Source organism: Ciona intestinalis, chromosome 8, assembly GCF_000224145.3.
Source record: "Ciona intestinalis chromosome 8, KH, whole genome shotgun sequence".
NCBI classification, from domain to species: Eukaryota; Metazoa; Chordata; class Ascidiacea; order Phlebobranchia; family Cionidae; genus Ciona; species Ciona intestinalis.
The window spans coordinates 3,439,449-3,457,430 of record NC_020173.2 but is presented as its reverse complement, the minus strand read 5'-3'; the positions used below and the strand labels follow the sequence as shown (position 1 = coordinate 3,457,430).

The 17,982-nt window shown below is 35.3% G+C and overlaps 4 protein-coding genes across 12 annotated transcripts in view; 2 read left to right on the top strand and 2 right to left on the bottom strand.

The window, feature by feature from the left end:
- Positions 1-292: 292 nt before the first annotated feature.
- On the bottom strand, positions 293-16,670 carry LOC100175267. 4 transcript variants are annotated; one of them, XM_026835449.1, is made up of 7 exons: positions 16,659-16,670; positions 1,829-1,993; positions 1,711-1,773; positions 1,446-1,614; positions 1,292-1,364; positions 1,011-1,237; positions 293-655 (listed from the first exon to the last, which is right to left on the bottom strand). In XM_026835449.1, the coding sequence occupies exons 2-7, from the start codon at positions 1,913-1,915 to the stop codon at positions 558-560; spliced, it is 717 nt and encodes a 238-aa protein (XP_026691250.1). In that variant the 5' UTR covers positions 1,916-1,993; positions 16,659-16,670; the 3' UTR covers positions 293-557. The 4 variants fall into 4 exon arrangements, with proteins under 4 accessions (XP_026691250.1, XP_026691252.1, XP_009859318.1 ...); XM_026835450.1 differs by having other exon boundaries at positions 533-652; XM_026835451.1 differs by lacking the exon at positions 16,659-16,670 and having other exon boundaries at positions 1,458-1,614; positions 1,829-1,922.
- LOC100185452 (hsp90 co-chaperone Cdc37) lies at positions 3,297-8,065 on the top strand. Its single transcript, XM_026835442.1, has 8 exons — positions 3,297-3,520; positions 3,836-4,061; positions 4,388-4,516; positions 4,850-4,934; positions 5,447-5,636; positions 6,028-6,143; positions 6,724-6,818; positions 7,561-8,065. Exons 1-8 carry the CDS (start codon positions 3,358-3,360, stop codon positions 7,730-7,732), a joined length of 1,176 nt encoding a protein of 391 aa, XP_026691243.1. The 5' UTR covers positions 3,297-3,357; the 3' UTR covers positions 7,733-8,065.
- On the bottom strand, positions 8,059-11,847 carry LOC100183091. Its single transcript, XM_026835437.1, has 7 exons — positions 11,617-11,847; positions 10,853-10,920; positions 10,503-10,587; positions 10,338-10,423; positions 9,757-9,956; positions 9,018-9,420; positions 8,059-8,761 (listed from the first exon to the last, which is right to left on the bottom strand). The coding sequence occupies exons 1-7, from the start codon at positions 11,697-11,699 to the stop codon at positions 8,289-8,291; spliced, it is 1,398 nt and encodes a 465-aa protein (XP_026691238.1). The 5' UTR covers positions 11,700-11,847; the 3' UTR covers positions 8,059-8,288.
- LOC100180737 (F-BAR domain only protein 2) overlaps positions 15,242-17,982 on the top strand; it is a 17,378-nt gene continuing 14,637 nt past the window's right edge. The window contains exons 1-3 of one of the 6 annotated variants that reach the window (XM_026835410.1): positions 15,950-16,177; positions 16,754-16,789; positions 17,748-17,839. In XM_026835410.1, the coding sequence (XP_026691211.1) occupies positions 16,091-16,177; positions 16,754-16,789; positions 17,748-17,839 (215 nt within the window). In that variant the 5' untranslated portion in view covers positions 15,950-16,090. Of the gene's footprint in view, positions 15,595-15,949; positions 16,178-16,753; positions 16,790-17,747; positions 17,840-17,982 lie in introns of those variants that run through there. The other 5 variants (XM_026835409.1, XM_018812886.2, XM_026835412.1 and 2 more) reach the window with 5 other exon arrangements.

The window sequence follows — 17,982 nt, the reverse complement described above, 5'->3', positions numbered from 1 at the left end:
TACTAGTCACGTGACTGATTCATTCATTAAAGCGAAACCTGCGTTTTTTTTGTGCTTTTTTGCGTTTTTTTAGTTCTCTCGTTTTTCGCTGAAAATACTGCCTCTCGCCTTTCTGAATGAGAGCGACCACGCTTCAACAATTTTGTGACGTGTTTGTCACGTGGGTAGTACACTTCTCAATTTTTTTCGCCACGCAACTTTCAAATCAGTTTTTTGAATTTTACGGTGTTTGAGCTGGAATATCTTTGGTTATACAGAACCGATTAAAACAAGTAAGGTGTCGTTGGAATTAGAAAAACACACTCTATCGATTAAAGCGAAGTACATTTGGGGTGTGTTTAGGCCCTTTAAATTTATATTTTGTTTAATGAGTTTATGTAACATAATTTCGTAACGTCCAAAGGAATATATACAAAGGTTGTCAACTGTCTTAATACAATAATACATACACAAGAAGCGGTAATTGTAGTGTTATATACTACATCATATGACTCGTTGTATATCATTTTGTACAATACAAGTTTTGCGTAACCAGCAGCAGCATCAGGTGTTTACAATTATATGTCGTAACTTCCTTTGTTGAGTGTTTTGCGCCAAGCGCGCACAACCTTCTTCCGTAATCCACTTGATTCATCTAAGCTGGTATTCGAATCTGCTGTAAAAATGCAACATATATAGCTATGTGGGGTAAGATGGACACCTGAGCACAAAGTATTCAAATATCCTGATGGTGTTTTAAGCAATTGAGAATGGTCTGTGGAAGACGCGAGGATATACAGTTTTATTGTTTGTTTACTACCAAATTGGACGAGAAAATAGAATAAAAAGGTATCCTGTCTTCATCCCCGCCCTACTATAAAATATGGGGTGTTTTTAACGACTGTCGTAACTATCTTGTTTAAAGAAATTTGTTAATCGTTACAATCTAAAGAAATAAATATAGAATTATATATGTTAATAATGTTCTTTGCCGTACAAAGTGAATGAAAAATAATGTTAAAAATACTTACTTGGAAAATCAGAGAAAGATAGGGCTCGGAATTCCATCTCACTCGACATATTTACAATAGACGAAGCAAAATCGCCGTTTGCTGGTTGAATTTGGCGGTGATGATTTCCAAGCGATTCCACAGGACCAGGCAGTGTAGACGGATTCTGGTCACCATCTGCCATTTGTAGACTTCGTTCTTCGGTTAATACAGCCTCAGGAGCAGCAGGACTGGATACTGTAGGCGGCCTGTCGAGTAATTTTGATAATATGCTTAATATTGAAAAGTCATTAGCAGCTAACCTTGCATGACGATCAGCTTCTATTTCAGTTTCTCGGGAACTGGTTGTTGGAGAGATATTTGTAACTCTTGTGTCTGCGTTTATGTTTTAACCGTAATCGTTAGCCATATTTAGCACAATTACTATACTATACATTAGAAACAGACAAAACGCACCATATTTTGTATCTTGAATTTGAACATAAACGTTCTCGTCGGGATACGTCTGCTGTTCCGTGCCCAATATAACCTGCAGCAAACGGCTTTCGCATTCTCCTTGAACTTCCATTGTTTCATTGTTTTGATACCACATCTTTTGATGCTTGATCTTTAACGCTTGTATAACCTGTATAAATAGTTACATACATAGTAGACCCATGTGATAATAAAATAACCAATTAAAATGAGCACACATCTAAATAATCAGCTTAACCAAACATACCGCATCACGATCAGCAACTTTTTTTTTCAAACCTTCATTTTCCTGCTCCAACTTTTCCATTTTCTACAAAAAAGTTAATATTATTGACAGTCACACACACACGGTAAATTTTACAAACCTCGCTTAAGTAACGTATCTCAAAAGCCTGTCTCTCGTCAAAACGTTGTTCTCTTGGATCGTTTAAGTTTGGCTTTGGCTGTTTCATACTTGTGGTATTTTCTTGTAACACCAAAACCCAACTAAATTTGACTCTTTATATATAAACCTCTTTATATACAGAAAACTGTTTTATCGAAACAAAGATTCTTTTTTAATATATAAAATAATAATAATTCTACAAACCAATACAACAATTCTTTGCAAGGTTACCTGGACATTTCAAATACTGTTATGAACATACAAGTGTAGAAAAACATATTCGGGTGAAATAGGGTATTTTTTATTGTTTTTCACTTAACTACACAAATACGTATATGGTCTACAGACTCTACACACGATATGAAGCCTGACTATTTATTCTCCCATAGGGCGCAATATACAGTACTGCGAGGTAAGTTGGGACACATTTAACACTTAATATCTAAATACTCTGATCGTGTTTTGATCAATTAACAACGGTCTATGGGAGTCTTAAGTATACGATTTTATGATTTTTTGAATGTTCTTTGTTTGTTGCCATATGGTACGAGAAAACAGAATGAAAATGTGTCTCATCTTTTCCCACCCTACTACTGCTTTCATCTGGTCCAAGGGTTCTCAAACGTATCTACTCGCGTACCACTTTTTGGGTTATGCAGCGTTCTCGTATCACCTACATGCTAAATAAGGCTCGTGAATATTAAACAAAAATTCATCAAACCTTTACCGCCCTCGCTACAGTGTCAATACACCCAGAAATTAAAATTCAGTAGTGCATTGATTTCCAACGCATAGCCTGATCAATTTCTCAGGTAAACAGGCTCCTCCATGTTACAGCACCATTTGGTAATTGCGTAAACTGTTCAGAAACTGAAATAAATAAATCAACAAAGTCGCCCATAGGTATACACAACAATATAGTTCCGTATTGCACTATAATTTGCTTAGCGACAAGAGCAAACATTTATTGCATCATTTTCAAATATTAACTTTGCCGACTCAATGTTGTCAGTCGTTGACGCCATTTTGTGTGTTGACCAAAGATGTCGTTGTTATACTACGAATGCCTTTTGTTTGCTATGGAGGAGCTAGAAACGTAACGTAACTTCCACGCGCAGACGTGTAAATATACGTAAAGGCTGGGGTAAGATAGAACATCTTTTTAAAATTGTCAACCGTAAAGCATAATATTCTTTCGGGTATGCTATTATCAAAGGTCCACACAACCTTTGTTGTATATAAAAATAGATCAAAAATGGCGTCCAAACTTAGTGGGACCATTCTAGAAGTACTGAGCATTCTACAACGTTTTTTAAAAAATCCCCGGTTTTTATTAAAGAGCCTTCCAGAAAAACGGAAGTTAGTTATATGGCCACCCGTATGATATTGGTAAAGTACATTTCTTGTTAGATACTACTGAGCTCATTTTACTGGACTAGATACGTATATTTATTTGTTTTGTTTCTGCAGGTATTTAGTTCCGCGTTTTGAGTTTACAATCGATTAAGTATGTCCAGACTGGACTACAGTAAATGGGATCATATTGAAATCTCCGACGACGAAGATGAAACACATCCAAACATTGACACACCGAGTTTGTTCAGATGGAGACATCAGGCAAGAGTAGAACGAATGGAAGAGCAGAAAAAGGAAAGAGAGCAATTGGAAAAAGGTTTGTATATTTGTTCCTTTTTTATTCACATGTTGAGTTAGGAGCCATATTGCTATAATTTGTTTGATCAGACAACTGTTGCGAAATCTAAACACTGGAGCTAAAATAGCTCTATTTCACCGTAAGACGTTCTGGAAACATGCAGTTTTTCTTTTTTAGTCAAACGAAGTCCTACTTTTCTTAAAATGCAATAAGAGAAAAATGAAAACAGTATCAATAAGTTATAGGATACGGATACATTACATTGATTTAGGCTGCCTACCCTGTCACACCTATTTCGACAGCCACCTAACATGTTGTATTTGTTGTTTCCAGGCAAACAAGCACATAAGCAGAAGCTTCAAGAAGTGGAACAGAAATTGAAGAGCCAAGCTCTTAGTGAAGCGGATGCAAAAAAGATGAGCATGACCAAGGAGGAGCTCAAGAAACAAGAGGAGGAGTTCCAGAAGAAAGAGAGAGAATTGCTCAAAAAAGAGAAAGAGCAACCATGGAATATTGATACAATTTGTAAAGAGGGTTTCAGCAAATCCGTGATAAATAAGTAAGTTTATTTTATTTGGATTTATTTGGTATTTAGACTATTTTCTTATACATTTTTAGTTGTTGATTTTATTCTTTTTGCATATCATACAAAACATAAATTTGGATATTTTAATTATTAAAATTTACCTTTTTTGTAAATTACAATCATTGTAAATTAATGTTTTATTTAAATAAGTTAAGAGCCTTAATGTGGAAAAGCAAAATTACCAATTTACATATGTGGTAACTCCTAAGCAGCCACGAGGTGAATGAAACAACACACATAAAAACTAATGTTGCCCCGCCACGCAAGAAGTTACTTTTATTCATTTTGTGTCGATGTAGAAAAGCAAACGACGATGATAAAAATAAAACAGAAGAAGAATTATTTGAAGAGCAGAAGTTGTTCCAGCAAAAAAATGAAAAACAACTTCAACATTATGGGATGCTTAGTAAAGCAGCTGACAGTCGCAAGTAATTTATTTTATTAATAGTTTTGTTACTGCAGAAGTACATCTTATGTTGTGATGCTTTTATCCATTTTTCTTCAAAATATTGTTATTCTCCAAAAAATAGGGCAAAATAGATAAAAATTCACCGAAAGTAAATTAGTAACGGATATCTAAATTTGACTAAAAATTAAAAATGTAAAAGAGTAACATGTATGTGAATATATGGCACATATATTCAAATGGTTTAGTAGTATTGCACTCTATTCTTTATGTAAATTTTTGTCAGATGTGACCAGTTTTTGTGACATACAACTTATTTCGATTTTTTTATCAATGTGAAAAACATATTGCGTAGATACTTGCAAGAAAACCCACACCTGGTTTCTGAGAAAGCAGCAAACTATTTGGTGATCTGGTGTATTGACTTACAAGTGGATGAGGTATGGTTAAGTTTAATTACATCCTTCATATATTTATATAGAAAGCAGAAAACATCTGTCACTAGATTCTTGACAACATGTCACCGGACTGTAAATCACCATTTGGCTCATTGTCCAATGTTTACCTTTTTAAATCGCACTAAATCCATATAAATTTTAAATAAATATTGCATTTCATACAAACTTGGTATAGTAAACGCCTAGCATATGTGGAAGTACATAGCTGTTTTTTGTGTGTTTTGTGGTATTTTGGTATATTTTTATTTTACTTTGGTTTTTGGTGATGACCAACAACAACATATATAAATGCCTAACTGGAGCACTAACTTTGACCAAGCAAGATACCTCATATATTACCAAGGTTTAGCATCGGGTGAGGTCCATGTTATAGAACCCTTAGCATTATAGTAGTAATAATAAAAACAACTCTTGGCTATATCTCAGTGTTCCTAGCAGTAGAATCTTACCTTTATATAACAGAAAATGTGATAAAATCACTTAATATTTACCAGAAAACAAGTCTCATGGAACAAGTCGCCCACCAAACAATTGTCCTCCAATTTATCCTGCAACTTGCGAGCAAAATGGACACAGACCCGCGAAACTGTTTCAATGCTTTCTTCAACAGATTCGAAATGTCCAATGCTGATTACATGGAAAGTTTTAACGATGAGTTAAACTCTTTTAAAAAGAGGGTGAAAGGTGACTTGTTTTGACCTAAAATTGTTGGTTTATTTAGTTTTTACCTTGTAGTATTCTACTCTATGTGGGTGAGGTGCTTTTGGGTAAGGTCCTGCCAGATTTGGCTCATTACCCTAACACCCAGGCCCCTTTACCTCATAGTAAGACATAAAGCTTGGTAATTTTTATAGCGACACAGGTTACATAGAAGGCACAAAGTTTAATTCTTACTACGTAATAATATTCTGAAAATATTTAATGGGCCAATCAGAAACAGAATCAAAAACGAATTTTTGCACATGATCTATTTACTTCTATGTATAGTTTCTGTGTTATTCAATAAACATTTTCAGCAAATATTCCAGTTTTATTTTACTGTAAAAGATAAAAAATCCTGTTTATTCTTCTTCAGAGAGAGCAGAAATTCGTATCCAGGAGGCGATAAAGAAATACGAGGAGGAAGAGAGACAGAAGGAGCTCGGACCTGGAGGATTGCATCCTGCTGATGTGATGGAAACGCTACCTGCGGTATGTCTCGTGAAGACGCGGCAATGATAAAAATGTTGAATTTGTAGCACATAGTATAATGATAAATTAAACGCATTGTCTTGTACTTGTGTCTTACATTTAAGACTTTACCTTTATAATTGACAAGATTTTTCAGATTAAACAAAAATAAGCATATAAATATGTTTAGAAAATAATAATTCCCAGGTACAGTAACTGAGTATCTCATGTCAAAATTTGACCCCAAATATCTGCTCCCATAGCTTGTTACTTGTTACGCTGTGGGACCCGCATAGAATAGAATGCCGGTTTTATTTTTTTCTGCAACCTTAGATGTGTGTGCTGTGTACAGTTGTTGGTGTTTCTTTCTCTAGCAGAAAGGTTACTGGTTCGAGGCTCACCGATGTTACTATTGTGAGAAAATGTGTCTATGAGTAAAACACTTGTGCACTAACTTAGTGTTGCAAATTGGCTGTTTAATTTGTCAGCCATACATTAATAAGAAGTTTTCAAACATTACTAGGAATTATCTGACTTGCTGTAAAATCCTATAGGAATACATAGCGAGTTAAATATCTTTTTAAATTTTCATTATTTACAGGTGCTACGTGAATGCTTTGAAAAGCAAGACATACCAATGTTACAGAAAGCCATCAGTGAAATGGATCAAGAAGAAGCTAAGTATCATATTAAAAGGTAATCATTTTGTAACTACAATATCTTTATGTTGTAATGTATAGGATGAGGCAGTGTATTACTGTAGAATAGATAGTAGACATACATGGAAGCAGATCTATTGAAAATGCCACCTGATTTTAAATCTTTCAGATGATTTTGCTAATGTTTAGGAATATTATATTCTACCAACTAAACTGATATTTTTTATATTATGCTTTAATATAAATTTCACGAAGGGAAAATTGTGTTGTGTTCCAAACTTCCAATTAACATTGACATGAATTAATAAAGCTAAAAATACAAATAGGTAAACCATAAACCTAATATTTTAAGCAATATTCTTGCTTCATTAAAAATGTTAAAACTGTTATCGCAGCAATGTCAATGCCAAAAATTATATTGTGTTCTGAAAAAATGTTGCACTGATTTTATTAGCATTTTTCTTGCGAAAACTAACAATGGAAAAAACTAGAAAAAATTTGTTTGATGTAGGATTACAATATGTGGCCTTTAAATACTGAAATACTGCAGTTACTGCTAACACCCGAAGTCGTCACAAAGTGGTTGTGCAGTGTTCACTAATGGGTTGTCCAAATTATCAGCCATACAAAAAAGCTTCCATAAAACACAAAGTATCATATTAATAACTCATAAGTTGGCACGAGGTGTGTGAAACAGAACATCCGTGGTATAACAACTGTTGTTTTTCGGCCACACGAGGATAAACCAAGTTACATTCGCCTTAAAAACCAATCTTTAGATGTGTGGATTCTGGGTTATGGGTTCCTAACGCAAACGCCAAAGATGATGGTGCAGAAGAAGAAGAAGTTTATGAAGAAGTGGAAGGCTCCTCAGCTCCGGATGCAAGCCCCTCTGCTTCAGAAGCAAACACCTCTGCCCCAGAGGCAAAAGATGCTGGAACCGAAGTGTGACACAAAATACTGGCTGAGAAACCACAATATTTTGTAAAATTTGCCACTTAGAGACTCGCTGTCATATTTGTTAATCGAGTAATTTTTTTAACGTCCATTTGAGTTTCAGCTTCCAAAGCAATGGTGAGAATATCCCTGCCACCATTTTATGTCCATAGTCACATGCTTCAAAGATCAACAAAGGAATTGAATGGGGATTATTCAAACTTTCTGAACTTGTTTTCTTCTGTCTGTCCGTTTTGGTTCTATCTAAGCTATTATTTCACTTGTTTAAATTTCTACGCTGGACCAAGTCAAAAAATGAAACCGTCAAAAAACTACCGCAGTTATACTGAAATGAAGTATATTGTTGACAGAAAACTTAAGAAACTTGAAACAAAAAAGATATGTTATTTACAAGATAAGTAGGCCTATGTAAAAGAACGTAGGTGGGTCCAGAAATTAATGTTTAGCTCGACAGTCAAAAGCAAGCTTGGGCATGATTTTAATAATATTTACCTAAAGTTCGTTCTACAGTAAAGACAGTATATAATATGGTATAAAATACTAGAACAAGTTAGTGAATTCTAAATCCAGAGAAACGTGTACATGACTCTGTACCCAAAGAATCGACGTCGCTTTTCTCAACGATAGACCCTTGCAGCAACACAAGGAACAAAACGTCGTTTTCGTTCAGTTCAGTAAGCATTGCGAAGCTGTGTGGTGTGGTATGTGAGACGGGAGTTGTTGCATTGGTTGCTGGTGTGCTGAATATTCTGAGGGAGGTCTCCATTTTTCGTAGTGCAAGAGAAGCCGAGGTGCCTTGAGCTGTACAGAAGTCGACTTGTAGGAAGTATGTACCTTGGCATGGAGCAATAAAGACACCGTTGATCCCGTTCACGACGGACTCTGGTTTTTTCATCATCTCATTGTTGAAGTAAATGGTATTGACTTGACCCTTTTGCGGTTTAATCTCATACGTGCTTGTTTGTATTCCTTGCGTGTCAGCCGCGTCGACGGAGATTGCTTGATTCAGGCTAAACGCTACAACTGTGATGCATAAAAACATGTTACAACATTACGCTAACAAAAAGTATAGGATATCTTCGAAAATGTTGTGTTGTATTCTGGGGTAAGATGACAAATAATATCCTAATCGTGTTTTAAACAATTAACTAAGGTATTTTATAGTCGTATGGTTGCGGTTATATAGTTCTATGTTCTTTGTTTACTACTAAGTGGGACGAGAAATAGAACAAAAGATAAGTGACATCTTACCCCAACCTATTATAAAAAAACGTTTTACCTGAAGGGCATGCACTACTAACACTGCTTGGTTTTCCTTCTGCGGCTTCAACGAGTCTACCCGGTCCTATTGATCCCCACACTTGGTCTTCAATCGCAACGTCCTGCATTTCCATGTTGGTAGTTTTTTCGCCAAGAGCAGTAATCTGCTTCTTGTTGGTGTTTATTTGAGTTTCAAGGCGTTTCAGCGCAGTGTTGTGCAACTGAAAATCGCTTATTGCTTTGTCAAGCTTGGACGACACTCCTGTGCAACACTGTGGTACTGCCCGGTCACGTCTTACAGCCGGGTCTTCTTGGATTGGCATGGCATCAGACATCACAGGTGGCGGAGGTGGGGGACCGTCCACGCTGTTTTCTAAAACTGAAAGCTGTAGTCCGCTTGGTATCGGTGGTGCATTGTCTGACTGTGAACGGAAAATTACGAAGTTTAAAACAATACGTCTATAAATACAAAGTGTGCAGCTTTGTATTTTATGGCATTATTGATAGTGCAGTATATTTTATTTACTCTTTACTCAGGTATTTTATATACAGTACGGTGGGGTAAGATGGTACATGTTTTCATTATCTTTTTTTCGTCCCATTTGGTAGTAACAAAGAATATTTTCAGAACTAAACAACCGTAGCCCCGCGACTTTAAAAATGGTGTTGTTAATTGTTTAGAACACGACCAGGAAATAATGGTAATGGTATCCCATCTTTCCCCACAGTACCATAGCTGTTGTATTTTCGATTCTTACCGGTTTCGGCGGAGCGTCTACACTTGTTGCAGTAGAATCTGTCTTTCCTATCAATAACAACTGAACCGATGCTTCAAGATAATGAACCCGGTCATTTAACTTTTGGTTCTTTTCTACAATGCCATGCGTTGTAATCAACAAGAAAACGACAAAGCCAGACAGAACTAGAATGAAGAATGCCAACAGAAACACCTTGCACCCTAAAAATCGAGGAAATGTTAAGAATATATACGGCATATAGGATAGCGTATATAGTTGACAAAGTACGGCGCTTATTGTTACCAAAATTAAGCACAGCGAGGGATAGGAAACGAGATACATGTCTATAACGCCGTTGCCAGTTACACGAGGCTACGGTGGGGAAGATGGGACTCCTTTTTATATTCTGATTACTCGTCATATTTAGTAGTAAACAAAGAACATTTAAATTATTATAAAACTGTATTTTCATGACTCTTATAGACCTTTGATAATTAAAAAAAAAACGATCAGGATATTTGGATATTGTATGCCAAATCTATCCCATCTTCCCCCACAGTACTTTATAATTTGTACAAAGTTCTTTGTTTGTGGTTTCTTACCTATGGCGGCGGCGTTCGCTCCCGCCTTTGATGCTTTAAGGTCATCGTGCGATGAGTTATTAAACATCTGGTAAAACTTCCGGGACCTAAAGGAAGCGAAAAGGTTTACCGCGATTAATTTAAACTAATTCATGTTATGGCACTCTACAAACAACAAAGTTATACCTTGGTTTCTCAGTCACACCACTGTCGTTTTTCACAGCATGCGCAGACATAACCGCAGAAGCCATTGTTTGACTGCGGCCCTTTTCTGTTAAAATAAAAGATTATATGTCGGGGTAAAGTGGTACAGTAAGTCGAGGTAAAATGGCACTTGGTTTTCATTACCTTTTGTTTTTCCTTTTAGTAGTAAACAAAGAACCATTAAAGTATTATATAATCGTAGCCTCATGGCCCCGTTATCAATGCTTAAAAATAGATCAGGAAATATAATACATTAAGGTTAAAGTAATCCCTTCTTAACCTACAGTCCTATATTTTTGTTCAATGACGAAGAAACACTTGCTATTACTTACCCGTATCACTCTGTCCTGCTCCGTCTTTATTTTTATCATAAATCACGTCTTCGTCCATTGTACTGTACCTGTAGTAAATTGCCTTAATAGATTATAATGTTTAATACAACCGGTCTGTGCTTATATGCGTATTGAGACCTGTGTTGTGTACCTATGGTGATTCATGTTATGTTAGTTGCCCACTGATTCACGTAAGGTTAGTAGCGGGACGCTTAGTATTAAACACTATTTCACTGTGTAATATACATCCATATATATGTATAGACATGCGTTTATTACTGCGAATATTGTATTTCAGTGGGTTGGCACAAACTAGAGTAAATATTGTTAATTGTTGTACTGTGATAAACACTCTTACGTTTTGATACTGATGTCAACTTTAATTATTCAAACTTATGACGTATAGTTGGCCTATGGATTCTGTTATACATGTATCAAAACATAGATAACGCTATACATTCCCATAGCATAAAGAGTGTTATTTTAAACGCCACAGTTTCGTTTGTAAACTGTTACGTATATAGACAAATTATTACATCATTCGGACGATTCTAATATAAATTTCCAGCGCTTCGATCGTTTTTTTAAATGTTTTAATATTTTAAATGCTAAAATTAACGCGTTTTATTTTAATTTATCTTACTGACGTCATTTGTACGCAACTAGTTGCTTTTCAAAATAGCAGAAATGAAACTATTTTAAACTAAAATCGAAAAAAAATTGTCATGCAAAAAAATGTTTTTTTAACTTTTAAAAATCTATACCTTTCTCCATCGCTTGTTACTCCGGTCACGTGGTTTACAGGAACAGAAATATCCTCGTCCGACTCGTAAGTCAATTTGTACATATTTTAAAACGGTGGTTATTTACACTTTTCTTTGTTGCTTCTAGATACAGAGATGAAGGTGTTACTCACATCCCACGCAAAACTTCCACAGAGACGACTATATTGACTAAGGTCACGTTGTCGGAAGCCAAAAATAGTCTTAACTTAATGGACCCTGGAAGAAAGGTTATGAGTTTTATTACGGAACCTTACATTTAAATAATATTTTATGTATAGTACTGTGGGGGAATATAGGACACCTCTAGCACATTATACCCAAATATCTTGATCGTGTTTTATACAGTTAACAACGGTCTATGGGAGTCGTGATGATACGATTTTATAATTCTTCGAATGTTCTTAATTTGTTTGCTACCAGACGAAAACAGAATGAAAAGGTGTCCCAATCTTCCCCCCACTCTATACTATATATGCACCGCTTTTTATTCTAACTGTAATAAATTCTATGAATCTGGCCCTGTGCTCATGAAGTTGAACTATTCTGACAAACAATCAGTATCCAGTGCAACAAAAAATAACACGCACAATTCTAGTAACACGAATTTGATTCTATATTTCGCCTAAAATGGCATCATCAGTCTCTTATTGAAACAAAATGCCTTGAATTCTATTAGGAGTTAATACAAGATATACGAAAAACTGTGCTTTAATAACTTTTTAATGTTGTATTCTATTACTAAATTAAATGCTGCGAAACTCAGCTTTCTTTATAGGCCTATATACCCTTCAGCACAACAATCTATTCTGGTGTGTAATCCTATAGACATCGAAAAATATATCACAAGTTATGTTATATATTTAGCTCTTCTGTTCTGGACTAAAGTTTCCTCTTATATAAATAGGATCACCGAAAATGACAGAGTTTCAATCCACCAGCTGCGTTGTGACCAATTTTGTGCGGATGATATGACGCGACATACGCTGTCTATTCCACTGGGCTGCTATACTTTTGCATCCTACGTCATTCAACCAAACAATGCAAAAGAATATGCGGTGTGACTCAGGTGTGCAACGTAATCAACTCCACTAGCCAGGTAGGGCTAAAAATGAGGTAAACACGTCATACGGTTACACTTATACATATACTTATTTATACAACTTTTAAAACTTGCTCTGATTTCATTGACGATGCTCGGCAGACGCATATAGGCCACATGATGATTAAATATAACTTCTACCTTATGCAGACACAAATACACGTATAACACAGCGCCTCAATACTATACCGCGCGTCCACAATTAGTAAAACCCGACAAATAAATTTAGGTCCAATAACTAAAATATAAACTGTATCCGTTTACCCGTTAACCTTTCGCGCCTATTGTATCCTTCGCAGTAACGAACGATTTTACGGAGACAAAGTATATACCTGCCTCATAGCATGCTAATCGTAGCACGAACGCTTCCGCTGCCATTGTCCTAACTGTCTCTCAGTTGCTTATGCACTGGGACAGCATAAAGATGACCCACTGCATTTGTGAGTGTATGTCACCTCACGTCGCTTCGCGCAAATCCTTCAAAGCAGTGGTCTTTACGTCACGATGCAAAATACTGAAATGTTTGTATAAACAGTTTTAGATTTTGGTAAGTTTTAAATTGCATAATGTGTATGTGAACGTATATTGTTTACTTCCGCGTATTATAAGCGTTAAAGATTATTTCGATATTGTAAACCCAAATACCTTTAGCATAGCAACATTCACTATCGAAATATACTCCGTAATAGACTGTTTTTACGAAAGACACAAAAAGAGGGCATTTGTATTACAGAAATTACTTTATTAATTGAGTTGGTACCATAGCTAATCGGAAAAACATATACGCACCTCTTTTGAAAATAGGGTGGGGGGAAATGGGACACTTTTCATTTTATTTTCCCGACCCATTTGGTATTAACAAAGATATTCAAAGAACCATAAAACAGATTCTTCATGACGCCCATACAGAACCGTTGTTAACTGTTTAAACTTAAGAGCATAATCAGGATGTTTGTTTTTTTGTGCTAACGGTGTCCCGTCTTTCCCCCAGTACTATACTATATACCAAATACTTACGATAATTATTTGCAAACTCTTTAGAAAATGTTTTACCGCTACATGAATTCGTTAGAACTTAGATATCAAAAGCGTTGTCGATTTTTTCCAAGAATTGAGTCGCACAGATTTACAATTAGTCAATAGTAAGTTTTCCCCATACAATTACCATTACTAACAGGGTCAGTACGGTTCCAGTTATCGACCTTCGCGTCTGGTAGTCAATGACAAGAACGCTCCCAACACATGACGAGTAACATCATGTTTGGACAGATCAAAATGTCATTCGTTCAAATGAAGTAAATTGACATTTTATGTTTTCCTTTTCGGATGTATGGAGTGTAGACAAACAAATAGTTTAAAGTCATGGAAATTAATAATTGGAACTCACGTTTTTAGACTGCTTTCTCCCCTTGTTAGTCGTTAAATACAGCAGCTTTAGCGAATCGATAAGAGTGTTCACAAATCACAACCAGCAAGGGCTTTCAATTCTACAGCGTTCGTTAAGACTGTTCAATGCTAAAGGCGTGTGACGCAGATTGCTAATTTGAATAACGAGCTGTTTGCTGCGTGGATATGTTTACTATACAGATGTCTAGCAGTAGAATCGTGTGTATGTATAGTACTGTAGGGGAAATATCGCGTTTCAAACTATTAAAAGAGCCTTTTTAGAGTGGCAAGGATAGGGTATTTAATTCTGTAAATATACTTTGTTTACTACCAAATAGGGCGACAGAAGAGAATAAAAGTTGTCCCATCGTACCCCACCTTACACTCTTAATGCTTATTCATTCAAAGAAGTCCCAGCAGCCCGAGTATAGCATATGACACTTAGTTTACTGTATGTCAGCTAAAGCAATTACAATTTATTCAAACGATTGGTTGGGTAATCTGCCAGAACAGAATCATTCTTAATTTCGTGCTCATTTTAAATCAATCGATGTGCCCGTTCTCCCTGAAGAATAGCGTCCAGTCACGTATTTTTCAATCACGCGTGTACACCAGAGCATACAGCAGTCATTCGTTCAGTTGTACTGCATACAGTTGACTTCTAGGAAGTTGTTTATCCAAAACATGTACGTAGCCAGGTAGCCTATATGTATTTTAACAACTGCATACGCGTGGTTTAAACAGCTAATGCACCTTGAAAAGTCACTCCAAAAAATCGATCTTTCGTTTACGTTGCGGGACGTAGTTGCTCTTTATTAGATTTGTGGGTTAGTTTAGAAAAAGGTTCCCTTTGTAAGAACTAAAGCATGACTGTATAGTGAATCGCATTCTTTGGTGAGTGGGCGTGAAACCTGCATAACTATGGTAGGCTACGGCCACCCAGGAAACTGTCATATATATACAGCTCTGTGGGCTGCTATGCAAAATTATCTACAATACCGTTATATTCTATGATGTATGTAGTGTATCCTGAAGACTACCATTAATGGCTTATATTTCGCAAAGCGAAGTGTAAGTTCCATGCGTTTGTGTTAAAAATCTTAGATACTACGGTCTTTTTTGTTGTAGCGTAGGCTACCGAGTTGCCAAGATTAACAGAGTCAAATTCTTTGCTGATGTGAGCTATTCGTTCAAAGAGACCTAAAATGAGCCACAAGAACGGAATACAAGCCAGTCTTCCCAGCATAATAGCACCCGCCTTGCCCAACACTATGAGTCTTAAGTTCGGATCCCCGGCCCGAAAAACAAGTGCTGCTTCAGATGGAGGTTCGCCAGGCGGAAGCAAAAAGACTTCTCATACAGACAAAAACGGCAACATAGACAAATCAAGAAACGGGTTACAAATGTTACTGATGGGGCACGAATGTGAACTTGGAGAGGACTACCCAGCATATAAACGCCAATCTAGCGAGGTCAGTGACTTACGAAATCGATGGGCGAAACAGTATCTTAATATAATTTAGATTAGAACATTGTCATATTAAGTTAAGGTTTTCATTTTTTCAATTAAATCAATCTATTCGCGTCAAATTATGTACAAATACGTAACCTACAAAATTACAGAAAAAATAGAAATGACATAAAACTATTTAAACATTCGGGGATTACTAAAGCAGAAATGTTTTGTGAACTTCAATGTTTGCTCAGTTAACGTAGTTTTAAGGTTACAGCTATTAATAGTTATGTCAGCCCTGTTAACTGTTAGTCATAGCGAAGACAGACTAGAAACGTGTCTGACAGCACAGAAACAGTGATTTTCAATCAATATTGTTTAATGTAAATTCCTGTTAAATTCGTGACCAACATTTAGGCCATAATGTACGTTCGTTGAATTTGCATAAAACGCGAACATATATCGTGGGAAATAAAGATTGATTCGTTTTGGATCTAAAATATAACTTGACAAACATGGTGGACTTGTTGGATGGTTTTACTTTTGGTCCAACAGTCCAGGATACGGTGCCTGACGATGATTACTTTGCACAAAAGTTTTGGGTATGCCTCATTCTATTATATTAAACTGTAATAGGTTTAAATTACACTACATCACTGCAGTACCATATTTATTTGACCATTACTATTAGTAGCTTTCTTTTAATATTAAAAAATAATAAACATTTAAATTGTAAATCGGTTATTATTTTGGTAGGTTAGTATGTTCAACACAACGGTGTATTTTCTTTGATTTCTTTTGATATATGTATATATATATATGAATAAAATTTCCAATTTATAATTATTTTTTAAGCATATTCACATTAAAAAATCTTTGAAAAAAGGTCGTAGATTATGTAAATAAAAGTTTTTTTCTGGTGGCTTGCAGACTACATTTTTTGCTTGCTTTGGCTTTTAATTAAACTTAATTGCTTAAATAAGTTAAACCCGAGTCTCTGTGATATCGCATTTCCAAGCTTTAAAAATACAATGTAAGATTACATTTGGTTGTAACTCATTTTCATAGCCATTTTATTTAAACCTTATTCATATAACTTTCATGGTGTTATTTTTTATTGTCATAATTTGAACTTACTTTATGGCATTCTTAATCTAACTGTTAAGTGCTTTACCTAGCCTGGTGTGATAAAACACGGTGTCCATGAAGTCAATGTAAGTAGTTTGTAGTGCAATTACACATCTCTTCCAATCTTGCAATCAAAAATTATTTGCTCTACTTGATTACTTTCCGTATTAATTGAAAGTTCTGTTCTTATATGTAACTTTTTGGCCACAGTTATTTGAAGACTGTGTTTCATGACCTTTGCTTGGATTCAATTGCTTTTTGCTTGTTTGATTCTTGTGCTTCACACATAACATATTGTTGCTAAATAATATCTTAACAATAATTTAATTCTGTCCAATCTTTAGGAAGTAGTTTTATTCATTCTTACTATTATATTTGATTAGATACACTACTGTAGATACAGTTCCTATTCTTATTATAAACTGTTGAGAATTAGGCAATTTTAAACATGCATGACTTTGTTATACTTTATCTTCAACAATTGTGTGTATATCATTATTTTGTTTATGAATTTAGTTACTAAGGGCCCATTATGTGTAACTAGTCTGGAAAGTCGTTAACTGTATCGTATCAAGGTCTAAGCTAAGGTTTTATATAGTCAAATTACTAGTATAGCTATATTAGTAGAAAGATCATTTTTACTAAATAATAGACTTCTGTAATGCACGTTTATTTGATTGTTTAATTGCCCAATGCATGAATGCACTTACAATTAATGCCAAAACCTGACTGTGCAAAAGAGACTGCGTGCTCTTATAAAATATTCAATATAAATGGTAAATGTGTGTTATATAAAGGGTAGACACAAAGGAATAAATGTCAGAAAACCTCATAGTTTTTGTATGGTTCAGATTTTAAATATTTATATAGGCCTAGGCTTATAATTATTACTTTACGGGGTTTGTTGTTCTGTTGCAATATACATGTATAATGTTATTCTTTGTAGCATAATATAGGTAATTAGTTTATTAACACATGGTAGTGGAAAGTGAAAACGTCTGTAAGGCTAAGATATATATATAAGTAAATTCCCTTTGTTTCTAGGGAGAGAAAAACAATGGCTTTGATGTGCTTTACCATAACATGAAACACGGCCAAATTTCTGTCAAATCATTGCAAGATCTATTTAGGGAAAGGTACTTTTACTTTGACTGTGTAGTTCTATTGTTAAAGTAGGCTTATCCAAACATTTCATTCTTGTCCTGTGTTTTCTCAATGATAATTAAGTCATTATCTGTCAAAATATTTACTAAGGATCTAATGTAGTTGACAATACCAA